This window comes from Diplotaxodon limnothrissa, linkage group LG20 (genome assembly GCF_057381915.1).
Source record: "Diplotaxodon limnothrissa isolate DT_005_m linkage group LG20, D_limnothrissa_male_GT1.1, whole genome shotgun sequence".
In the NCBI taxonomy this organism is placed as follows: Eukaryota; Metazoa; Chordata; class Actinopteri; order Cichliformes; family Cichlidae; genus Diplotaxodon; species Diplotaxodon limnothrissa.
The window spans coordinates 20,800,286-20,827,163 of NC_140615.1; the positions used below are offsets into that span (position 1 = coordinate 20,800,286).

The 26,878-nt window shown below is 41.3% G+C and overlaps 1 protein-coding gene across 2 annotated transcripts in view; it reads right to left on the minus strand.

Annotated features, from left to right (window-relative positions):
* Positions 1–26,878, minus strand: part of myt1a (myelin transcription factor 1a) — a 70,131-nt gene that overhangs the window by 23,019 nt on the left and 20,234 nt on the right. For both annotated transcript variants that reach the window (XM_085343895.1, XM_085343894.1), the window contains 6 exons: positions 26,281–26,429; positions 16,850–16,912; positions 7,087–7,155; positions 6,769–6,831; positions 6,270–6,353; positions 5,571–5,792 (listed from right to left, as the gene is read on the minus strand). In XM_085343895.1, coding sequence (XP_085200021.1) covers positions 5,571–5,792; positions 6,270–6,353; positions 6,769–6,831; positions 7,087–7,155; positions 16,850–16,912; positions 26,281–26,429 — 650 coding nt within the window. The remainder of the gene's footprint in view (positions 1–5,570; positions 5,793–6,269; positions 6,354–6,768; positions 6,832–7,086; positions 7,156–16,849; positions 16,913–26,280; positions 26,430–26,878) is intronic.

The window sequence follows — 26,878 nt, forward strand, 5'->3', positions numbered from 1 at the left end:
GAAGAGCTCGAGAGGATGTGGAGGGTGAAGGTAACGGTGGTCCCCGTGGTAATCGGAGCACTAGGTGCGGTGACTCCCAAGCTAGGCGAGTGGCTCCAGCAGATCCCGGGAACAACATCGGAGATCTCTGTCCAGAAGAGCGCAGTCCTGGGAACAGCTAAGATACTGCGCAGGACCCTCAAGCTCCCAGGCCTCTGGTAGAGGACCCGAGCTTGAAGGATAAACCGCCCGCAGGGGCGTGCTGGGTGTTTTTTTTTTTTTATATATATATATACATATATCTTGTTCACTCAGCTGAAAAGGTGAACCGAGTTGTAAAATGTTCACCACATCGAAGTAAACTGAGTCAGATGGTGCCCAAGACCGCTGGACATACCTGGAAAACCCAAACAAGTAGTGATGATAAACTGGGTGACTGATAGAGGCCCATGTCTGTCGAATCTTTAACTCCCACATCTGAAAGGATTTCTTTTGCATCCCAGGGGAGGGTGGGGTAAATAAAGTCATAATGGGCCATGTTCAGGACCAATTCGGAGACATCCAGCTCATCTGTACCTGTCACGGCAGTGGGACCAGGGGTGTTCTGAAGCAGTAGAGCAGTATCAGAGCACCAAAAGGGCTGTGGCTTTGGCAATTGTAGAATCATGGGTGTGAGCAGCATGTTTGGATGATATTCACCCTCGCATCTCAACATTGACACTGACATTGTGGGGCTGTCAAATTTAACAAACAAATGTAACAAATCTAAGCATGTTTTCAGCAGGTGTTGGATTCAACCCCTTGTCTCTAACGTTCTTGATTTATATCGACAGGATTGCAAGGCATTTCCAGGTTGAGAAGGGTGTGGAAGAGAAGAGTGCAATCTTCAGCATGCACTGGTGCAGTTTGCAACAGAGTATGAAATGTCTGGGATGAGAGTCAGCACACCCAAGAGTCTGAGGCCATGGTTCTTTGCCAGAAAAAGAGTGGAATGGTCTCTCTGGGTCGAAGGTGAGAGGCTTCCTTAATCAAGGGAGTTCAAGTGTCTTATTCATGAGTAATGAGTAACGGAGTACAGGTTGGACTGGCAGATTGGTGTGGCATCAGCTGTAATGTGAGCATTGTACTGGATTGCCATAGTGAAGAGGGAGCTGAGCTGAAAGGCAAAGCATTCAATTTACCAGTCCCTCTACATCACAACCCTTACCGTTGGTTATGAAATCTGGGTAATGGTTGTTTGCAAGAGTTTCCTCTGTAGGATGGCTGGGTTCGGCTTTAGACGAAGGTTAGGGAGCTCAGACATCCAGAAAGATTTCAGAAGAAAGCTGCTTCTGCATGTGAAAAAGAGCCTGGGCACCTCCTTTTGGAAATGTTCCAGGCACACCTAACTTGGAAGAGACCAGATCTCCAACCCTACTGGCTGAAATGTACCACCAAACCATGACAGAGCTCCAGTTTTTTTTTTTTTTTTTAATACAACTCCCTGTAAACAACTACTATTATACATTTCACCTGACCTTTTCTGAAAATATTTTTTTATAATTCCAAATTTGAACTTATTACTTCATAAGACCTATTGCCTCTGATTGCCTCACCTTGAGGCAACAACTGTTGCCTCAAGGTGCTTTATATTGTAAGGTAGCCCCTACAATAATACAACAGAGAAAACCCCAACAATCATCTATGAGCAAGAGCTTTGGCCTAATCTTCAAAGTGGAGATAGTGTCTCTCTTGAATCGAAATGGAAAGCCGGTTCCACAGAAGAGAGGCCTGAAAACTGACAGGAGGTTCTGCCTCTGATTTTTCTTTTAAATACTCTAGGAACAACAAGTAAGCCTGCAGTGCAAGAGCAAAGTGCTCTAAATGGGGTGATATGGTACTACAAGGTCATTAAGATAAGATGGGGCCTGATTATTTAAGACCTTGTATGTGAGGAGCCAATGAAGAGGAGCCAATATAGGATAAATCTGCTCTCTCTTTCTAGTCCCTGTCAGTATTCTTGCTGCAGCATTTTGGATTAACTGACGGCTTTTCAGGGAGTTTTTAGGACATCCTGATAATAATGAATTACAGTAGTCCAGCCTGGAAGTAAAACATGCATGAAATAGTTTTTCAGCATCACTCTGAGACAGGATATTTCCAATTTTAGAGATATAGTACAAATAAAGCAGTCCTACACATTTGTTTAATATGTGCATTGAAGGACATATCCTGGTCAAAAATGACTCCAAGGTTCCTCATAGCGTTACTGGAGGCCAAGGTAATGCCATCCAGAAGAGCAGTGGGGACAGTACATCTTGTTATTTTCAATTGAATTAAATTTTAATCATACAGTGCTAAATCATAACAACCGTTACTTCAAGATTCTTTGTATTATTGTAGTCTTTACCTTACAATGTAGAGTAAAGCAGAGAAAACCCAAACAATCAGAAGCCCACGATGAACAAGCACTTGGAAACAGTGGAAAGGAAAAACTCCCCTCTACAGGAAGAAACCTATAGATCAGTTGTGGGTGCAGGGAGGGAGTTGTAGGCTTTCTTGTAGTCAATGCAGGTGGTGCTCAGGTTAGTCTGCCTGGTCTTAGGGTCCTGGTGTACTGCTCTGTTTAACAGAAGCTGGTCATTTGATCCTCTGGTGTTGTTTTCAATGCCCAGTGCTCATGTAATGATTCATGTGCTTAATCAGCTTGGTTGCTATGATACTTGAGAGGAGCTACCATGTTGTGAAAAAGCAGGCAGTTGGCTAGTAGTTCAACAGTGTTATACCCTTGTGGAGCTCTGCCTTGTGTTAGTCAGTCCAGATGAGTACCTGCTTTTAGCAGCCTATTTAGTTGTGCCACCAGGCAATCATTGAATGAATGTCTTTAGCTTCTTCAGCCAGTAGGCATTGTTAGGACCTGGTGCTCTCCAGCTCTTCTTTCTGGAGTTTTTGGATGCCGGCCTTTGTGAAGGTGACTGATTCTTGTTCTGGGAGGTTATTTTGGTCTGCTCTTAGTCCATGATATTGATATTGTGTGACACCTTTCTTATACATATTCCTCCAGTACTGCTCAGTCACAGCTCTGTGTGGGTCTGATCTTCTACTACTGTTTCTTTGCAGTGGGAGTACACCTTTTCTGTGATGCATCTCTTCAGCCTAGTGGCCAAAGCTGTGAGCCTTTTTTGATGGTTTCAAGAACTTTATTTATAGATATCTTGTTGTATTTCTTATTTGTCCAGGACCTGTCTCTTACGATGCCCTTTTCACCTCTGTTAGCCGACTAACATCCTTCTAGTCTTCCCTGAGTTTGCTTTCTAGCCTTCTTCTTTTTTCTACATGCATTTTTAATCTTATATCCAAGTGTGGCAGTGGCATATATGAGCTTACTGGTGTCTGTGATGCTGGTATTAGAGATGGTGAGCAGAGCTCTGTTCTCTGTGAGGATCTCCTCTGATGAGACTCAGGGAGCCGGGAGAGTTGTGCTCTTGGTTGTGTGGCTACATTAAGTCTGCCCACAATCTTCATCCTCAGCCCAGTAGATGCATCATCTACAGTTACACTGCTCTCTGCCTGAGTTAGCTCATCATATTTATATGGTTAACTGTTCCCATTGTGCTGTAGTCTCGGGATCTCGCAGCTTTGATGGTAGCCTCCGCTTATTGATGTTCTTGCAATGAGCTACAGTGGGGCAAAAAAGTATTTAGTCAGCCACCGATTGTGCAAGTTCCCCCACCTAAAATGATGACAGAGGTCAGTAATTTGCACCAGAGGTACACTTCAACTGTGAGAGACAGAATGTGAAAAAAAAAAAATCCATGAATCCACATGGTAGGATTTGTAAAGAATTTATTCGTAAATCAGGGTGGAAAATAAGTATTTGGTCAATAACAAAAATACAACTCAATACTTTGTAACATAACCTTTGTTGGCAATAACAGAGGTCAAACGTTTACTATAGGTCTTTACCAGGTTTGCACACACAGTAGCTGGTATTTTGGCCCATTCCTCCATGCAGATCTTCTCGAGAGCAGTGATGTTTTGGGGCTGTCGCCGAGCAACACGGACTTTCAACTCCCGCCACAGATTTTCTATGGGGTTGAGGTCTGGAGACTGGCTAGGCCACTCCAGGACTTTCAAATGCTTCTTACGGAGCCACTCCTTTGTTGCCCGGGCGGTGTGTTTTGGATCATTGTCATGTTGGAAGACCCAGCCTCGTTTCATCTTCAAAGTTCTCACTGATGGAAGGAGGTTTTGGCTCAAAATCTCACGATACATGGCCCCATTCATTCTGTCCTTAACACGGATCAGTCGTCCTGTCCCCTTGGCAGAAAAACAGCCCCATAGCATGATGTTTCCACCCCCATGCTTCACAGTAGGTATGGTGTTCTTGGGATGCAACTCAGTATTCTTCTTCCTCCAAACACGACGAGTTGAGTTTATACCAAAAAGTTCTACTTTGGTTTCATCTGACCACATGACATTCTCCCAATCCTCTGCTGTATCATCCATGTGCTCTCTGGCAAACTTCAGACGGGCCTGGACATGCACTGGCTTCAGCAGCGGAACACGTCTGGCACTGCGGGATTTGATTCCCTGCCGTTGTAGTGTGTTACTGATGGTGACCTTTGTTACTTTGGTCCCAGCTCTCTGCAGGTCATTCACCAGGTCCCCCCGTGTGGTTCTGGGATCTTTGCTCACCGTTCTCATGATCATTTTGACCCCACGGGATGAGATCTTGCGTGGAGCCCCAGATCGAGGGAGATTATCAGTGGTCTTGTATGTCTTCCATTTTCTGATGATTGCTCCCACAGTTGATTTTTTTCACACCAAGCTGCTTGCCTATTGTAGATTCACTCTTCCCAGTCTGGTGCAGGTCTACAATACTTTTCCTGGTGTCCTTCGAAAGCTCTTTGGTCTTGGCCATGGCGGAGTTTGGAGTCTGACTGTTTGAGGCTGTGGACAGGTGTCTTTTATACAGATGATGAGTTCAAACAGGTGCCATTCATACAGGTAACGATTGGGGGACAGAAAAGCTTCTTACAGAAGACGTTACAGGTCTGTGAGAGCCAGAGATTTTCCTTGTTTGAGGTGACCAAATACTTATTTTCCACCCTAATTTACGAATAAATTCTTTACAAATCCTACCATGTGGATTCATGGATTTTTTTTTTCACATTCTGTCTCTCACAGTTGAAGTGTACCTCTGGTGCAAATTACTGACCTCTGTCATCATTTTAGGTGGGGGAACTTGCACAATCGGTGGCTGACTAAATACTTTTTTGCCCCACTGTACCGTCTGACTATCTTCTGACTTTCATTCCTCTTCTCTCCAGAGCATACCTCCACCTTCTTCCTACGGTCACTACAGATCACATCAAATGTTATCTGCAAACAACATGGTCCACAGAGACTCCTGCTTCAGCTCATCTGTCAGCCTGTCCAAGTACAGAAATCTGCTGTGTGTGTGTGTGTGTGTGTGTGTGTGTGTGTGTGTGTGTGTGTGTGTATATATATATATATATATATATATATATATATATATGTACATAAACCAAAATAAATCAGAAGTTTGGTTAAAACCACTATTAATGATGCACTGATATTCAGGGTACCTGCGATGTGTCAAGAAGCTGCCGTTAGCATGACCAGAACCGTCACAGCCTGGTGTTGGGCAAGATGGGCCCTCGGTCTTGAAGGCCTTCCAAGAGAAGGGTGTGCCATTTAGAAGACCTTCCTTCTGTCGGCGTGCTGCTAGTGGACATCCATAAGCACTGCGATGAGTGGCGTACTTCCCACTGATGTGGCCCAGGCTATCACAGCCAGGAACAGGACATCTGTAGCCAGGCAGAAAACACTGTCAGGCTAGTTTGGCTTAGGCTAACACAAGACATTTTAAATTTGGTACATGAATTTAGACAATGGCCTCTGAATGGGTTAAAGTAGACAAATGTGTCATTTATCCCATTTGTCCAATCATTGAAATCCTTTCCATTTTTCTACAGGAAAGAATAAAGGCATAGTTTTAAAATAAGTAAGATATTATCCTCTTCACAGGGTCAGTGTGCTGTCCTGTGACAGCCCTGAAGGTGGTGTAAGAACTAAAACTCCATCATTCATCTGAATCATCATAATTCATCTTCTGATACTTAATATCTTGGAAATTAGATTTTTAATCTCAATGAGATTTTTTACCTGGATAAATAAAGGATTAATAATAAAAAAACAATATCTATGATACATTTCTTTTGAGCCAAAGTAAACCAAATTATAATCTAACACACACATGGTGCTAATGAGCTATTGTTGCAAACCTGAGCAGCTCAGAATCTTCTTTGTCATCCTTGGTAGGGGTTGATTTGACTCCACTTTTCTTGGCTCGGGGGCATCCAGACAAACTGGCACAGAGGAAGAAAGTGGACCACACAGAAAAGACAAAGCTTTGCTTAAACACAGGCTAAATAAAATTCTTTAAAAGAATAACCTCAAAAAGTAAAAAAGTCATTTGAATATTTTGAAACATGTAAGCTAATATGGGTGAAGCTGATTCTGTTTAATGCGCATTTTAACAGTTTACAAGGACTCAGTACATTTACAGTGAGTTTATGTGAACATTATATTCTGTTAGCTTAATGTTTGTCACTCAATGTCAGCTTCTGTCTTAGTGAGACTGGTGGACTGTGTAAGCAGTAGGGACCAAGAAAATAAGTCTACACACAGACTTTTTTTTATTATTGCCAAAGTGTGACATAAACACACTGAGTAACTGATGTAGTCTGTAACGAATATGTGATTGGGGAGGCAAACTCTCACCTGCGATGTGAAGCATAGTTTCCAGTGATGTGGCCTGATCCGTCACAACCTGGAGTTGGACACCTGAGACAAACACACACACACGCGCACGCACACGCACACACGTGCACTTATTCAATTTGCAAATTTAAATTATTAGCACATTGCTGGCAAAAATGATTTTTTTCCACCAGATTACTTAGAATCAATTTTTTTTTGTTTCCAATTTTTGATATATTGTATTATATCAAAAATATTAGTATTTTATATTAGTTTAAAAAGGAGAGCAAGGACAGAGCTGTAGCTGTGGAGGTGAGAGACGGGAGAAAGCACACATACTTTAGTTCTGCTGTGTGGGCAGCCATGAGGGTCCGAAGTGATTTATCAGCAAGAGGACAGCCTGACAGACTGAAAGATAGGTTAGAGAGAGAATGTCAGAACACCAGACAGATCAGAATGTCTGAGTATGAGTGAAGGAAAGAGCCAGAACCTGAACTAGACTTCAGAGCCAGGACAGAATTGAGCAGGATACACAGCAAGGACAGAAATGGTATTATTTTAAATTCAAGTAGTGTCATTGTTAGCTTCCCCTAAATATGTTCTTTGGCATAACCAGAGTCATCTACTCTGAATGGTGTAAGTTGTAAATGTAACAGTCTACTGTTTGCTGAAACATCTGAAAGGTCTCGTTTGTTCAAATGAAGAGAGAATGAAGGGAAATCCTCAAATGTTTCACTGCGTATCCTCTACATATAGTAACCATGTATTAGTTTTCAAAGGAGCTTGCAAAGAAAAGCGTCTGGACTTCTTTAAGTTGCTTGAAGACGTTTCACCTCTCATCCGAGAAGCTTCTTCAGTTCTAAGGTAAAATGGTGGGGAGTCCCAGATTTAAACCTAGTGGGAGTATCCCCCCAAAGAGGGACAAAAGGACCCCCTGATGATCCTCTAATCGCCTGAACCAAAGTGTGAAAATGGGTGTCGGTCCCAATCAGCCAGGGTTTCGGGTGAGCTCATTGTGAAACCTGGCCCCACTTTATCATGCGAATTGCTGAGGTCAGATGGCCCGGGATGTGAGTGTTCATTAAGGCGTCTGGGGAGGGAACTCAAAACTGGATTATAGATGGCAGACAGTTGGTGTCGTAAACCACCGCCTCTGTTCAAAGATGGTCGCTCACAGTGGAACTTAGAACTGAAGAAGCTTCTCGGATGAGAGGTGAAACGTCTTCAAGCAACTTAAAGAAGTCCAGACGGTTTTCTTTGCAAGCTCCTTTGACTACGATGACCCGGATGACTGAGAACCTACACAGACATGTATTAGTTTGTTTTCAAAGGAGCTTGCAAAGAAAAGCGTCTGGACTTCTTTAAGTTATTTGAAGACGTTTCACCTCTCATCCGAGAAGCTTCTTCAGTTCTAAGGTCAAATGGTGGAGAGTCCCAGATATAAACCTAGTGGGAGTATCCCCCCACAGAGGGACAAAAGGACCCCCTGATGATCCTCTAATCACCTGAGACAAGGTGTGAAACTGGGTGTGGGTCCCAATCAGCCAGAGTTTCGGATGAGTTCATTGTGAAACCTGGCCCCACCTTATCATGCGAATTCCTGAGATCAGATGGCCCAGGATGTGAGTGGGCGTTAAGGCGTCTGGGAAGGGATATCAAAACTGGATTATAGATGGCAGAGAGTTGGTGTCGTAAACCACCGCCTCTGTTCAAAGATGGTCGCTCACAGTGGACATAGGTGGCTTCTTTCACTCCTCTTTCAAAACCATCTGTCCTCTCTGTCCAAAATGTGAACATTGGCATCCTCGAAAGAGTGTCCTTTATCCTTAAGATGCAGATGGACTGCTGAGTCTTGTCCTGTGGAGGTGGCTCTTCTGTGTTGTGCCATGAGCTTGTGAAGTGGCTGTTTGGTCTCTCCAATGTAGAGGTCTGAGCATTCCTCGCTGCACTGTACAGCATACACCACATTGTTAAGTCTGTGTTTTGGCGTTTTGTCTTTCGGGTGAACCAGTTTTTGTCTGAGCGTGTTGCTGGGTCTGAAATACACTGGGATGTCGTGCTTGGAGAAAACTCTCCTGAGTTTTTCTGATACACCGGCTACATAGGGGATGACAATGTTGTTGCGTCTGTCCTTCTTATCCTCCCTCGCTGGTGTCTGATCTTCTTTTCTGTGCCTCTTTGCTGACTTTAAGAACGCCCATTTAGGATAGCCGCATGTTTTGAATGCTTCCTTTACATGTGTGTGTTCCTTCTTTTTTCCTTCAGGCTTAGAGGGAACATGTTCTGCCCGGTGGTGTAGGGTCCTAATTACTCCAAGTTTGTGTTCCAGAGGGTGATGGGAGTCGAACAGGAGGTACTGGTCCGTGTGTGTGGGCTTCCGGTAAACTTTGATGTTGAGGTTGCCGTTCTCTTCAATGTGCACAGCGCAGTCCAGGAAAGGCAAACAGTTGTCCTTTGTGTCTTCCCTGGTGAACTTGATGTTTTTATCCACAGAGTTAATGTGCGCAGTGAAGGATTCCACTTCTTGTGTCTTGATTTTGACCCAGGTTTCACAATGAACTCACCCGAAACTCTGGCTGATTGGGACCCACACCCAGTTTCACACCTTGTCTCAGGTGATTAGAGGATCATCAGGGGGTCCTTTTGTCCCTCTGTGGGGGGATACTCCCACTAGGTTTATATCTGGGACTCTCCACCATTTGACCTTAGAACTGAAGAAGCTTCTCGGATGAGAGGTGAAACGTCTTCAAGTAACTTAAAGAAGTCCAGACGCTTTTCTTTGCAAGCTCCTTTGACTACGATGACCTGGATGACTGAGAACCTTCACAGACATATTAGTTTGTTTCATTACGTGAGGTCAGGTGTGAGAGGTCCCAGTTGTCTGTGCTAATGTGCTGGACAAATACTGAAGCAATGAAGATACAAATTTTACACGAGCCATTTCATTACAACTGAAGAAACTTTTTCAATGCGTGTACCATGCTACCCCTGCCCCCCCCCCGAGACCCCACCCACAAAATGGGAATCTATGTAAAACCTAAATAAATAACAATAAAATTCCAAAGCTATAAACAATTTGAAAAAATGTCTTTAGCTGAGAGCTGTTAGAAAAACTAGTTTTAGTTATTTGCAAAAAAAGGAGATAAGAAATAGAAATCTCTTAAAAGTTACACTTAGTGACACTTTTCATTTCACAATTCAAACATTTTCAGTGTGGTGCTAGATTGCAGCCAAGTATGTGGTTTAGTATTTTCTTGCTGACATAAACAAGGCTTTCCCTAAACCTAGCAAACATACCTGTGTGGGGTCACAGTGGGTAGATGTGGGTGAACTGTGAGACTGTGTTGGCTGGGTTTTAAAATCTATTATGGTTGGGTAGGCTAGCCCAAGTGTTCCCCATAGTGAAATTTTGCCCATTTGTGTCCCCCAGAAGGAATTCTGTGGGCACTTAACTGTGTGGACCATGTGTGGGCACACCCCGTTTAGTGAGTGATAAGCATTGGTTTTGTCCTGCTCACACAGCCCCTCAGTTCATGGGCACATTTGCTGGTATATTATTTATAATACAAAAGTAAAGGTGTTTCATATCTTCTCTAAAATAGATGAAAACATGAAATGATAGAACATGTTTAATTACAATGTCAGAAATATAAGACTGAGAGAAGATGACTGATTTAAAACCTCAGTAAAATTAAAGTTATACTTGCTCTAATTGATATACTGCAAAAGAGCTCAACAAGTAAAATATATTAGGCCAGTATCTGAGCATGCTGTAGATCTGTTGCAGGTCTACAGTGGGACACACTGTGGGCCATTCTCTTGTTAGTGTGGGCAGCTCACAGTCAGCCCACATTATGGGCTGTCCCACTGAGGCCCCGCACTGTTGGACCAAGATATGGTTTGCATTTCATGCTTGAACTGGACCCCTGATCAGCCTACTATGGGCCTTAGTAGGGTAGTGAAATGTAAGCCCCGTGGGTCTATTCCTAGTGGCTTTACACAGCCTCAAGGGGGCATGCTGTCATCATCTGGATTGCAGCATATGATCCTAAAAACTTGTATATATCATCTGGCATATTGCTCTCTTTCTCGCACTTTCTCTCATAAAATTGTATAAAAGCAGATCAGAGTCTGGTCAGAGGTTGAATAGACAGGTCATTATTTAGCACTTTTCTTCTTTATCTGAGCACTCAAAGTGCTTTACACAACCTGCCTCAGTCACCCATACACAAGCACTTTTTTCTATGCAAGTGCTTTCTATCTACCACCTACAGGGTGCAATGGCATTACTTCAGGACTGTTTTGGATGAAGTGATTAGAGCATGTTGTATAATATGTGATACATGTGCCCTACACACTATCTTATGGCACTTGGAGAAAAAGATGAGTTAAGCCAGGATTCTGCTTATCATTTTCTCTTTAGTTTTTAGTGCAATCATCCCACAGCTCTCTCTCTGACTGGATTGAACACCTTACTCTCAAATTGGATTTTGGACTTATTGTCATGATCCTGGGTTTTTTGGCCCAGCATTTTGAGTTTTCTTGCGTTTTGATATTATTTTGGATTCTAATTTATATTTAAGTCCACTTTGTTATTCTAAGGATTTATTCTACAGTACCTAGGTTATTCTGTTTAGCCTTTTGATTATTAGATTCCCCCTTGTGTCTTTGCCCTCTGTGTGTCTGTGTTTATCTATGTTGTGAGTCTTTGTGTCTTGCTTCACTCATGTTTCATTCTGCTCCCCCTTGCCTGTCATATTATCCATGTTTCCCTAGTCATGTCTCTGTTTGTCTGTCTGCACCTCTCTGAGTGTGTTCCCATTATTTCCTGTTTTACTTTGGTAGTCTCCTACACCATGTTTTGCTTGCCTCTCTTACTTTGAAGCTACCTTGTCTCATGTGTAATGTTTAACTGTACATGCTCCATCTCATTGTGTGTAATTTGCCCCAGCTGTGTTCCCCACGAGTTTCCTGTTCCCTCGTAATTCCCTGTATATTTAAGCCTTTTGTTTTCTTCTGTCCAGCGTGGTGATCTCTCTCATTCCTGGCTGTGTGAGTCTCTATGTGTTAGTTTATAGATGTACCAGTATAGTTTTGTGTTATTTCCCCTTTCAGCAAATAAATCTGTCCTATCTTGTTCAAGCTGCACCACAGTGGTGCACCTTGTCAGCTCGTTGGTATGTTGACTGGTTAACTGACAGCAAGGCTCTGCGACTTTTGAACTGAGGATGGATGGTAAGGATGGATGTTAATGCCTTTCTGGAGACCATTTTCAAGGACACAGTAAGATGTATGCCCTCTGCACTGGGAGACACACCTCATACCCCCATCATTAAAAAAATCAGCACCACCCAGAATTTACAATAGCTTATTTCCACAGACAATAAGACTGTTAAACTCACTGTGATATGCAGAACAAAGCCACTTTTGGAAATAGGTATAGTGAAAATGCCAACATTTTATCACTATTTAATCAAAACACCCACAATGAATAGCAAAATAATTGTTTTACCAAAATTTTAAATCCCTCACACAAAATGCTATTTCTATTTTGTTTGAAGTAATTATTTTATCAGCAGTTTCTCAGTTCTTTTTTTTTTTTCTTGTTCAGTGAGAGAAATCTCACTCATTATGTTTTAGGTTTGAATAAGTGCATTAAAGTCAGGTTCAGTGTTTGAGGTGGAAATAAGAAGGACACTCACATCAACAGCAAGGTCCGCCTTCCCTTCTGCACCTGAGAGCTCAAGGATGTCCTTGCCTTCCTTTTCACAAAACTAGCACTGACTTACAATAACACCTCCTGTCACGATCCTGGGTCTCTGACCCAGCGTTTTCAGTTTACGTTTTGAGTTCTTAAGTTATTCCTTTATTATATTGAGTAATTGGATTATCTTTTGGTTGCCTTTAGTTTATTTATGTTTCACTTAGGTCTTCTGTGTTAGTCTGTCATGTTTCTTGTCTTCTTGTCCATGTTGTGAAGTTGTATTGTCATGTCTGCTTTCCACTTTGTTTCCTGTTTTATTTTGATAGTCTCGGTCCTATGTCAGTGTGGTCCGCTTTGCTTCCTTTGTCTCAATTAGTGTCAGCTGTTTCCCCATGTGTTTCCACTTCCACTAATCACCCTTGTGTGTATTTAGTATGTGTATTTCTCTCAGGTTGTCTGTTGTTCACGTCATGTTCTCCACACCATGTTTCTAAGTTTCATGTCCAGGTTTTTAATGTTGTTTGTTTTGTTCACCCAGTTTAGGTTAATGTTAGTTTTGCTTCAGTTTGCCTTGCCCTTTGTTTATACCCTTTAACAGCCTCATTAAACATCTCGCTTTTTGTTAATATTCAAGTTTTCTTTCACATTCTTTGTCTGCATTTTGGGTCCTCTTTGCAAATTCATACAGTGTGCTGCCGCATACTGTGACACCTCCTGGTATATAGCACAATGCAAAAACACCAATTTCAGTTCTGGTTTGGACAGCCAATCATAAAACCTGCCGGTTTGTTCCATTTCAGGCCAGGCCTATCTAAGCAGGCAGTCACTTCTATAAAAAAAAAAATCACTATATTTGTGGTCACTTTCACTCTTTAATTGTTTCAGTGTACAAAGATGGAATATCGGGCCTATGTCATAGACATTGCAGCTTTAGTCCAGAGACAAGGAGAAAAGGTCTAGCAAAGATTCAAATGTCTGTTCCCACTCTGCATGAGACCAATTGTTGTACTTTTTTGTGTGTTTAACTTCATAATGTTCATTCAAACTGGAATCCTTAAACACAGCTATCTGCTCTCCATAAACTAAGCAGATGGCTTTACCTGACGTCAGTAAATAAGTACTAAGAAGCTCATGTTTACATTCTTCATAAATGTTTTATTTAATGTGAGCTGATAACTTTGAAGGCCAGCTTCTTTCATAAAACTCTGTTCCAACGCATTTAAAGTGAAGCTGCATTCGCTTGTACAGGAAAAACAAACAGTCTCCTTCAAAATAACAATAAAGTTGTATTGTGTGGTGGCTGGAATATGACAAACTATTTGATCTCATGTGGACTGGCCACATGTTGGATGTGCCACAGATGCTGTACAATGTCCAGGTATGTTTCAAATCATTTCATTCTTACACCTTCACTGCTTACTCAAAAAGTAGGTCCATATTATCCAAACATCAGTGACACAGGGTTCAAAACTGGTCTAACGCATTCTAGGACAAGTGGCAGAAACATTATCTGTTCCCACTACAACCTCACAGAAGTGGACATCGGAGCAGCCAACCTTAAACAAAGAAATGTGATGCTTGTCAAGTATTGATGAAAAAGAACCAGCTGGCCTGTAGTCGTTATCACTTACTGTATCCTCCAATAAAGACAGATTGGTATGGAATGTGCGAGTCACCAGGAAAGAGGGACCAAAGCTATATGTCAGCCGTGGGAATGAGATGGCCTTGCACACTATTCTCCCAATGACTGAAATGTATTTTAACTTAAAACTTGTTATATAACTATGGGAAACCTCTTCTGTTTGTTTATAAGGAAACCCATTAGCTTCCACAACAGTGGTTGCTAATCTTCCTGGGGCCAAAACCATCAAATACAATCAAATAAAATATTACACAATAAAGTGGATACCAAATATCTGCATAATTTGGCTCTTATATCCACAGTAAATGTTTACAATTAAGAAAATATAAGCATATAAATATCAATGACACTGAAATAAAATACACAAATTTCCATTACAAATGACATTGCCCTCTTACAGTATTTACAATGAATTAAAAGCTGCCTAAATAGGCTTATAAGTGATTTTTAAAATTATGAATAGAAGCCAATTCTCTAAGTGCATAAGGCAACTTATTCCACTGAAAAGATGCTCTAAATATAACAGAGGTTTTCAAAAAGTTGCGTTTAACTCGAGGAGTTACTAAATTGCAGTTTGTTGAAAATCGTGTACTATGATTATGTATTTCATCTGGATATTGCAACTGAGCAGAAAAAAATATGGTGTGTTTAACAGTATTGCTTTTTTTTTTTAAAAAAATACAAGTAAGCCATCGTATAATTCAGCTTGTACAGAAAGCCAAGAAAGTTTATCATGCATTTTATCGATATTTGTATAGTATGAACACTTTAACACTAATCTGGCCGCCTTGTTCTGGACTAACTGAAGTCTGTTCAGAGCTGACTCACTGTTACCACTTCATTGTATCCTAGATGAACATGTTCATTTGTTACTTAGACAAAGTTTACTTCTTTGATTCCACCTTCTTGCATGATTTGGGATATGCATGTTTGCAAATTTGTTGCTGTTCAATAATGTCATCAGTAAGTCCACAGTAAGAGTGTTGCTGTTGAGGGAAAGCAAACAATGTTCTTCATGATTGATGCACCTTCTTCAGCTTGAAATTGTCTTTTAAAGCACTGTTGGTATGTAATCTAAAATCTGAGTTTTGCTTCTGTCAATGAAGAATAAAAAAAATTGGCACAGAGTTTAGTAAAGAAAAAAACGAGCGAGTATTTTCTATGTGTCTTGTGATTATTCATTTTTAAGACATGAGAATGGAGGCTAGAATCTTTTCCAGCTGTCATAGGATGAGAAGGCAGGGTACACCCTTGTCATGACTTTATTCCAAGGCTCTCACGGCAATACAGACAGCAATTCATGCTGATATTTATAGATCTGGCCAATAGGAAGAACATGCCCACACAAGAAACCAGCAGGTGGATATTTCCTCAGTTTTGCCCAAGTTCACCTGGTCTAAGTATAGAGAGGCAACCTGAACCCTTCTGTCATTGTGCTTATTCTGAGGAGAGGAAGAGTTTGGTCTGACTGCTGACTTCAGCCAGGTATTGGATGTAGAGGGCAGTATAAGTAAATACAGTATTTTGGTAATAATGTGTGAGAAGTTTGAATGCTTTGCTTTTCCTGCAGTGAACACAGCTATAGACACACACTAGGAAAGTCACAGGACTGGATGCCATAAAAGTAATGTGTCAGCAGAGATGGGCAGTAACGTGTAATCCGATTACTTTTTTCAAGTAACGCGTAAAGTAAGGGATTACTATTGCAAATTAGATTACTGTTACTTTCCCATAAGCACGCTGTGTTACTGCATTACTAAACCGTGATTTTGTTTGTAAGAGTGTCTCATGACAACGAGCGTGTGATGTCCGTGGCAGCAACAGACGTGTGTAGATCAACAATGGATAATATGGAGGACGGGAGAGAGTACGACCATGCAGCTTTTAAAGCTTGGAAGTACTCACATTACTTTGAGTTTGATTCCGTAAAAAGGGTAAAATTAAACTTCAAATCTGAGCAAGCACTGAGCACGCTGCCACGGGAATGTGAAATTCACAGAGAAACCCCCGAATCCCTCCACTGACATGACCACTGCGGTGGCAAACCTCCACCAGTCCCACTCCTGCTAAACAGGTGAAAGTAGATTTAAGAGTGGCATGACTTAGTGCTGCTGAATCTTTGATTTGAGTTTTTTCTTTTGCTGTGCATTACTTGGATCTATTTGAAAGAGTGAGTGTACACACATTATTTTATTTTATATGCTGAATATGCAGAAAACAGGTTTAACTGTTAAACAATTTTCTTCAAGTCAAAGACAGTTACATATAATAAAATGTTTGCTCGATGCAATGTGCATAAAGTTAAAAGATTAAAACTAATAAAACAATTTTTAAAAAGAGGCTTTTCCATTTGATTCAATTTTATATGATGGATTATGCAGAAAAATGGGCTGAAAGGTCTATTGCTTTATTACCTATTCAGATTGTGTATCATGTTTTTAAACTAAGTAATAAAATAATAAAGTATATAATTACTGTTGAAAATAAGTAATCAGTAAAGTAATGGGATTACTTTCATGGAGAAGTAATTAGTAACTAATTACTATTTTCAAGTAACTTGACCAAACTGTGTGTCAGTAATGGTGAACAGTGTTCTGACTGCTGTCTGACAGACTTAGTAAAGACAGGCTAATGAGATTTTTCTTTCTTTTTTTTACAGGCCAAAATGAAAGTTTTTTTTTTTTGCTATAATCACACTTTGAAAACAGCAGAAGCAAACACTGGACATTACTTCTAAGCTAGATTTGAGGTCTTACCTCCGATGTGATGCGTAATTGCCAGTAATGTGTCCACTGCCATCACAGCCTGGAGTAGGACACCTAGGGTCAAGAACACATTCACAGATCAGTGTAGTGCTTCTACAGACTTTTCAGAAAACAAAAGCTTTCTTGTGCACATATCCTGTGTCTTGCATTGTCTTTTGCTCCCATGTTTTCATTTCATTTCATTTAAATACTCTCCCTTTCTAAAAGAGAAACTCATAATTACATATGCAATAAAGCAAGCAACAAAAATCGACTGGTACTTAACTATAACACTTTTCTTTATATATATATATATATATATATATATATATATATATATATATATTTGTTTTTTTTTCCATTTTCACAAATAGTACATAATTACATAACATAATAATGTGTACAGTTCAGAGCCATAAACCCCCCCCCCAAACAACCCCCCCCCCCCAAAAAAACACCCCACAAAGCAATAACAACCCCCAAAACAAAGCAAAAACAAAAACAAACAAACAGACTGAGAACTAAACACAAAACAAAACACCAGCTCAGATCCATCTAAAAAGTAAATAAAGAATATAATACAGTACAATACCTGTGGTCCCAGTAGTACATTGCAGTTTGAACACTCAAGAGAATCCTTGTAACATAATACTAGAGACATCAGGTTCCACATAATTCAAGTATGGTTCCTACACCTTGAAGAATTGGTCTGTTTTTGAGTGCAGTACACATGTAAGATATTCCAATGGCACTAGATCCAACACTACTCTTTTCCAACCTTTAATAGTTGGTGCTTTTTCATTAATCCATTGGAGTAGTATATTCCTCACCGCATAGGTGAGAATACAATACAACCTCCTATTATTCTTGGATATTAACCGCCGGCTGGGGAGACTCAGTATGAGAGACAAAGGGTCCATCTCCAATTTACAACCCAAAATCTTCTCCATTTCAGATAACACATTAGACCAATATTCTTGCAATTTCAAACATGAACAGAAGCTGTGAGTTAGGGTACCAATTTCTGTCTTGCATTTGATGCACATGGGTGAAAGGGTAGGATTATATTGATGTTTAGGGGCAGGGATAGCTCAGTAGGTAAAGTGGTCGCCCCATGATCGGAAGGTCGGCGGTTCGAATCCACTTAACGGCTACCCTGAGGTACCCCTGAGCAAGGTACCGTCCCTACACACTGCTCCCCGGGCGCCTGCTTAGTGGGCTGCCCACTGCTTCACTGAGTGAATGGGTCAAATGCAGAGAAAAACAAGTAATTTCCCCATGGGGATCAATAAAGTATCCATTATTATTATTATTATTATTATGTCTGCGAAATATGGATATATGCATTCTGTGTATGATTTTTAACTGTATTGCTTTGGTACGATTACAAACTGAGATTGATTTGGCATAACTCCAGACATGTTTCCACTATTCATTATCAATTATTATACCTAACTCCTTTTCCCGTGTGCCTTTAAGCCTCTGTGACATCACTGAAGGTACAGAATATAAAGCCGTAGAAAATATCTTCACAGGTACCTCTTTATCTGTTAAAAATAATAATTTCTTAACATGAGAGACTTCATGACTCTCACTGAAGTTAGTACTGTGCAAGATATAATGCCTTATCTGTAAATAATGGAAAAAGTCATGTTTGGGGAGAGAATATTTCTCAACCATTTGGTCAAATGGCATAACCACATTGTCGGAGAATAAGTCCCTCAGTCTGTGAACTCCTTTGTTCTTCCATTCCTTAAAACCTATATCAAACATCCCCGGTTGAAAGTGAAGATTATTCACAATAGGGGTGAACATAGATGTTAACTTCAACCTTCCCTCAATTCGACATACTGACCGTCAGGCCTTAAGTGTATTAAGTGTGATTGGATTATCACAGCCCGATCTAATATCTTTAAAGTTCTTAAAGAACGGTTATTAAGGGACAGTTAGTCCCTTAATGGATACTTTGAAAGAGAGGTTTCAATCCCCAACCAGATAGAGTGTGAATTATTTGTGACCCAGTCATGAATATAGCACATGTGAGTACTCAATTGATATGTACTAATACAGGGGTGGGCAACTCCAGGCCTCGAGGGCCGGTGTCCCTGCAGGTTTTAGATGTGTCCTTGAACCAACACAGCTGATTTCAATGGCTAAATTAGCTCCTCAACATGTCCTGAAGTTCTCCAGAGGCCTGGTAACGAACTAATCATGTGATTCAGGTGTGTTGACCCAAGGTGAGATCTAAAACCTGCAGGACACCGGCCCTCGGGGCCTGGAATTGCCCACCCCAGTTCTAATATTTGGTAAATCTAAACCCCCTACTGAACCTGGGAGCTGTAGTGTGGCCATCTTAAGTTTTGGTCTGCGTTTGCTCCATATAAAAGAGCTTAGCCAGCTATTCAGATCCTTCATCACCCTATTTGAAATTATAACTGGAATAATTTGAACAGGATATAACAGTTGAGGCAAAATATTCATCTTAACCATTGGTATACGTTCTAGCCAGGAAACAGGTAGGGAATTCCATCTCTCCAAATCCTGCTTTACCTTCTTGAACAGAGGGGCAAAATTTGCTTTATACATTTGTTTAAATTTTGGAGTTATAAATAGTATACAAAATCTGTGGGGGACCTCATGAAGAGGAAAGAAAACAGTCCAGTTGGCACTGAATTAAGGCTCCCAGTTGGCATAGCCTCCGACTTAGTCAAATTTACTTTATAACCAGAAAACTGACTAAATGTATCAATATTTATTTATTTATTTATTTATTTATTTATTGTCATTGTCAGAGAACAATGAAATTGCATTTGGGGCTTCCGTACAACCCGTAAATAAAATAATGAAGAAAATAATAAATACCCCTTAAAACCCAAGTGTAAATATTTAACCCAGTGTGACTCCAGTGCAATAAGACAATCCTTAGCAACAACATGAGAACATGACAAGTAAACATGAGAACCTGACAAGTAAGTTCAGTGCTATTAAGAAGTTGGATATGGTTATTGTCCGTGAGAGGGGGGCAGAGAGTTCAGGAGCCTCACAGCCTGTGGATACAGGCTGTTGGCCAGTCTGGATGTTCTGGCCTGTATAGACCTGTACCTTCTCCCTGAGGGCAGCAGGTGGAAAAGGTGGCGCGCAGGGTGATGTTGGTCCCGCAGAATACTGTGCACCCGTCTCAGACAGCGAGTGGGGAAGATATTACTAATCTCTGGCAGACTTATTCCAATAATTCTGCCAGCTTCTTTCACCACCCGCTGGAGTGCTTGCTGATCGGCCTTGGTGCAGCTGGGGAACCACACTAGAAATCCATACGTCAGAACGCTGCTGATGGCACAGTTGTAGAAGTTCAAGATCAGAGATCTGGGAATGTGTGCGCTCCGCAGTCTCCTCAGGTAGTAGAGGCGCTGTTGGGCTTTCCATGCAACTGAGGTGATATGGTTGCCCCAGGACAGGTCCTCGGTCACAGTTACCCCCAAGATAATAATGTTAAGTAAAGCCGGTACTGATGTCTTGCATCCAGAGAAAGCACCAAACCGCCCATGTTCCTTTGCTGAGCAGCCTGAATCAGACTGAGAAGGGGCCTGACATTGTTACGGGAATTACGGCCTTTTATAAAGCCTGTTTGCTCTTCTTTAATAATTAGAGGCAGGAGAGTTTCGAGTCGAGTAGCTAATATTTTAGAAAGTATCTTCTGGTCCACATTTAGAAGAGCTATCGGTCTATAAGAGGAACAAGACTCTGCACACTTCCCCTTCTTCAAAATAAGAGAGATATTAGGTTCCCTTACAGTCTGAGGTAATCTATTACGCAAGAACGAATATCTAAACATATTAAGTAATGGGTCTATTAACAGCTCACTGAATTCTTTATAAAATTCTCTACTAAAACCATCAGGTCCTGGGGCTTTTCCGTTCTTTAAAGTTTTTATAGCGTTTAGTACTTCCCCTCTAGAAATGGGAGCATTGAAGGTGGTCTGTTGTTTTGTTGCTATGGTAGGCAGATTGAGCCTGGAGAAGAAATCCTCCATTAATTCCAGTGCGTCAACTGGTTGTTCAGATGTATATAGTCTACAATAAAATTCTTTGAAGATGTTATTTATGGTTTTACTATCATATACACGCTCATTCTGAGCATCACAAATAACTGTAATAACTTGTGTTTCGGATCTTTTCTTGGTAAGATATGCCAAGTATTTTCCGGGTTTGTTTCCATGTTCATAAAATCTTTGTCTACAGGGAGTGCAGAATTATTAGGCAAATGAGTATTTTGTCCACATCATCCTCTTCATGCATGTTGTCTTACTCCAAGCTGTATAGGCTCGAAAGCCTACTACCAATTAAGCATATTAGGTGATGTGCATCTCTGTAATGAGAAGGGGTGTGGTCTAATGACATCAACACCCTATATCAGGTGTGCTTAATTATTAGGCAACGTCCTTTCCTTTGGCAAAATGGGTCAAAAGAAGGACTTGACAGGCTCAGAAAAGTCAAAAATAGTGAGATATCTTGCAGAGGGATGCAGCAGTCTCAAAATTGCAAAGCTTCTGAAGCGTGATCATCGAACAATCAAGCGTTTCATTCAAAATAGTCAACAGGGTCGCAAGAAGCGTGTGGAAAAACCAAGGTGCAAAATAACTGCCCATGAACTGAGAAAAGTCAAGCGTGCAGCTGCCAAGATGCCACTTGCCACCAGTTTGGCCATATTTCAGAGCTGCAACATCACTGGAGTGCCCAAGAGCACAAGGTGTGCAATACTCAGAGACATGGCCAAGGTAAGAAAGGCTGAAAGACGACCACCACTGAACAAGATACGCAAGCTGAAACGTCAAGACTGGGCCAAGAAATATCTCAAGACTGGTTTTTCTAAGGTTTTATGGACTGATGAAATGAGAGTGAGTCTTGATGGGCCAGATGGATGGGCCTGTGGCTGGATTGGTAAAGGGCAGAGAGCTCCAGTCCGACTCAGACGCCAGCAAGGTGGAGGTGGAGTACTGGTTTGGGCTGGTTTCATCAAAGATGAGCTTGTGGGGCCTTTTCGGGTTGAGGATGGAGTCAAGCTCAACTCCCAGTCCTACTGCCAGTTTCTGGAAGACACCTTCTTCAAGCAGTGGTACAGGAAGAAGTCTGCATCCTTCAAGAAAAACGTGATTTTCATGCAGGACAATGGTCCATCACACGCGTCCAAGTACTCCACAGCGTGGCTGGCAAGAAAGGGTATAAAAGAAGAAAAACTAATGACACGGCCACCTTGTTCACCTGATCTGAACCCCATTGAGAACCTGTGGTCCATCATCAAACGTGAGATTTACAAGGAGGGAAAACAGTACACCTCTCTGAACAGTGTCTGGGAGGCTGTGGTTGCTGCTGCACGCAATGTTGATGGTGAACAGATCAAAACACTGACAGAATCCATGGATGGCAGGCTTTTGAGTGTCCTTGCAAAGAAAGGTAGCTATATTGGTCGCTGATTTGTTTTTCTTTTGTTTTTGAATGTCAGAAATGTATATTTGTGAATGTGGAGATGTTATATTGGTTTCACTGGTAAAAATAAATAATTGAAATGGGTATATATTTGTTTTTTGTTAAGTTGCCTAATAATTATGCACAGTAATAGTCACCTGCACACACAGATATCCCCCTAAAATAGCTAAAACTAAAAACAAACTAAAAACTACTTCCAAAAACATTCAGCTTTGAAATTAATGAGTTTTTTGGGTTCATTGAGAACATGGTTGTTGTTCAATAATAAAATTATTCCTCAAAAATACAACTTGCCTAATAATTCTGCACTCCCTGTAGTAAACTTAAGGTTAAGTTCTTAATCTTGCGTAAAAAGGCTATCTAAAGTTGATCTGACAGCAGATATCTCTTGCAGTAAGGCAGGAGTTGGGGAATCAGCATAAGTACTTTCTTTTGTTTTAAATTCTGTCATTAACTGATTCTGCTTCCTCAATTTCTGCTGCCGCTTATTGGTATAATTTAATAGTTTCCCACAGTAGGGCAGAGTCATTTGTTGACTGCCGGTTGATGTACAAAAAATATCTAAACTCAGTGTTGAAGTAAGATATAAATGTATGGTCCTTTAGAATAGTTGTATTTAACCTCCAGTATTTTCCTCTGTTTACCATATCTTTGAGAGAGAGATCCAGCATTACATTGGCATGGCCTGAGATTAGAATACTACTAATTTCACACGATAAGACTAAGTGCAACAATAGCCCTGGTAAAAAAAAAAAAAAAAATCAATCCTAGTTTTATTCTCCATACATCTACAAATCTCAAATCTTCACAGATAGAATTAAGTACCTTAGCTTGTGGTGAGAGAGGCAAAGGCTTGTGGGGGAGCCTGTCAATAACAGGATTCAGTATACAATTGAAATCTCCCCACACTATAGAAATGTCAGAGTTAATCTCAGCGAAGTCTGTAAATACTGTGGTCATAAAATCAGACGAATGAGCAGGATGGTAGTAAACATTCAATATAGAAACAACCATACCCAATAATATTCCCTTGACTATAACATACCTTCCATGCCTGTCCTTGACACACTCTGTATTTGAAAAAAGGGGGCTTTTCCTCACAAGGATTGCACCCCTCTACTTCTTGAGGTAAATGACGAGAAAAATACCTGTCCAATTCCACCTTGCGGTAATTTAAGGTGTTCTACATCATATAAATGTGTTTCTTGCAAAAGTGCAATATCAATGTGTTCTTTTTTCAGAAAGGTGAGTATTTTTCTCCTTTTAATACGATTATGGACCACTCTTACATTCCATGTACACAAATGCAGCTGATTACTTGCCATATTATTTAAGTCACCTACTGATAGACAAGTTACTGACGAGTAGTGTCTTCCTGCCTCTGTTCAAGTGAATGAAGCAGCGAAACGGCCTCCTTCGGGGTGTTAAATCTCCTCTGAGTCCCGTTCACCATTACTCTCAAGGTAGCTGGGTATAGTAATGCATAGTCCACATTCATCTTCCTCAGCTGCACCTTTACATCATCGAAAGGTTTCCGTCTTCGAACGACCTCAGCTAATCATTAAAGAAGGAAATCCTAGATTCCTTACATGTGGGGCTGTCCTTGTTAGATCGGTGGGGTCCGAGCCGACGAGCCGCCTCCATCACGCGTTGTTTATCTGCATAGTTGTGAAACTTCATTATAAGTGGCCTGGGATGTTGATCAACGCCGGGCTTCGGTGCTGAGGATCGGTGTGCTCGGTCAAGTTTCAGCCTCCCTGCCTTTGTGTCCATCTGGAGGTACTCCGGGATCCACTTTTCAAGGAACTTAACTGGATCTGGGCCCTCCGTGCCTTCAGGTAAGCCGACTATACGTACGTTACACCTGCGACCTCGGTTGTCAAGTTCATCTTTATGTTCTAGCATCTCATGTATTTGTTTCTCGAGTTGTGCCAGCTTAGCCTCTGATAATGTCGCCGTGTCCTCCACATTAGCAATCCATTTCTCCGCCTCATTCATTCTGGTGGCGATCGCCTGCAGCTGTGAGGTCTGTTTTTTAATAGCTTCGAGAACAGTAGAAATCTTGGAGTCAATTACTTTAGTAAGATTATCAGTTATTCTATCCAAAGCGTGAACAATACTTGGTTCCATAGAGCCGGGACTAGCAGACATGCTCAGTATCTCCGGTATGGTGCCTAGCTCCTCTTTGTTTTCAGCATAACTGGGAGTTTTCCTCAATGATTTTTTTGTACTTCTGTCCGAGATTTTTAGGAAGTAACTGTTCAGGTTCATGTCAAAACACTCCCCTTTGGAAATTCTGTACTTGACGCCGTTCAAATATAAAGATATGAGATAAATATTAACAAATACCACTGGAGCTCACTCAGCCACAATGTCTACTCTACGGCGCCATCTTGAATTCCCCCCTAACACTTGTCTACTCTGAGTACTCTTTTGTGCTTTTTACTACAAGCTTCATTCACCCAGCCACACACATGTTCAAACCTTGGTGCCCGCTCTAACATTCACACACACCCTCCAGTTGTGAGTCAGGAGCATTGGGAGGAACTTGAGTTCAGTACTTGAGGATACTGACCCACCCACATTCTGCTTGGTAGATGACCTGCTCCATAAGGTGACAGAAAGTGACAAACAAGAGACAGAAACCTTCTGTCGCTTGTTTCTTGCTCACCCTGGCTAAATAATAGAACTTGTGGTCTTCAGCATGCCTGTTGAAAAGCAGAGCAGCTATGAAAGACCACGGGTTTGTTTGTTTATCAAACAATGAGACAGTGAAAGAGGCTATTTTAACAGAGCGTTATATATTTATCAGTGACTTTGTAGATAAGATGAAATTATCTTTATGTTCCTCCCATTATGAAGATGATCACCAGTGTCCTGAGTCATGTATCTCCTTCTCTCCAATAAAAGTGAATGACTTAGTTACAGTAATGGGAAAGATGAAACCCTCATCATCCTCGTTAGAGATCTTGCCTCCTTCTGTCCTGTTTGGAACTTTCACAATCACTTCATTGCTGTCTATTATTAGCAACTCACTGAGAAAAGTTTGTGGGTTCTTTCAACACATCACATTCGATCGGGGACCCCAGTTTACATCCTGCATTTGGAGAGAGTTCTATGCCATTGTCGGTGCCAAGGTTAGTCTTTCCTCTGGCGTCTATCTGCACATTAACAGGAAAACCAAACGAGCCAACCAGGAGTTAGAAGCACTGTCCACCTGGAGCAAGCAGCTATCCTGGATCAACAACACAGTACCGTGACGTCTTTGGCTATGGTGTCTCTACATTTAACATCTATCAACCTCCTCTGTTTCCACCAACTGAAGCTGAGAGTTCTGTCTCTTCTGTGCAGCAGCATCTGGTTAGCTGTTGGCACCTGGAAGGCCACTTAGGCTGCTCTCCGCAGGACAATGAACCAAAATACGCACATTGCTGACTTGCTGACGCCAGGTTTCTGACCAGCCTACTGACCTGGTCAGAAAGTTTGTTTTTCCACAAAAGATGTTCCACTCAGAACAGAACCCAAAAAAATATTACAGTTGCTTATTAACCCTTTGAAACTGAGGCCTTGAATAATCCTTTGTCAGTAGTTTTACACTTCTTATTTAATATGAGGATACACAAAGTTTTCCATCTGTCCCAATTGAACCCCCACAACCCACATTTCAAAATTTCTTTGCGAGCACTAATTTGCATGACATATTTCATTGATATAATTTCTCACATGCACACGTCTTCCTGCCCTACTGACATAATCCCTCTTAAATGTATTAAACATTTAGCTATAATTTCCTATAAACCCCTCTTGAGATTCCACTGCTTTAGATCATTACAGACCAATTTACAAACTGCCATTCATTTAAAAAAAATCTTTGCAACTGGGTTTGTTTCTCTGCCACAGCTCTTAATTGTACAGCTGGTTTTCATCACACAAGGTTTGTAAAAAATATTAAAGACTTACACAAGAAGCTCTTTTTTGCTGTCTTTGGGCTGAAACTTGACCTTGAAGCTGGTGGTGGTGACCTCACCGGGGTATTTCCTGTCCTCCAAGTTCTCTTGGTCCTCTTCCTCACCTTCAGATGAGGTATATGAGGGAGCTGTGTACTCCACCTAAAGCAAGGTAAGACATAAGGTGCTTGTAGCAAGGACCCAGGCTGCCAGACAGTTTTTCCCAAATGTGAATTTTTTTTATTTGTGCAAACAATTTAGGAGACAGTCTGCTCCATGCTCTCACGGCTTCCTGCCAAACAATAACCGAAAGGGAGGAATCCCGTTGAGGCCTGGGGCACCTCCTGCACTGTAAACAACAGAGGGGTTGGTGGGGTGGCTGAAGAAGAATTTAAAATTCATGTTTCGTGCAGTTCTTTTAGTGTACAAGACATGAACAGAGGCCCCTGGCCAGTCAGTATCTCTTTTGGGATGCTGGTTAACCAACTCCGGACACTCCAGGCAGGACATGTGCCATCGGCGCACATAATCCGCCTGGAAAATCATTTTCCATGGCTTCTTCTTTCGTGCGAGTGTTATGAATCACTTAATAAATCCATCAATTTTAATCA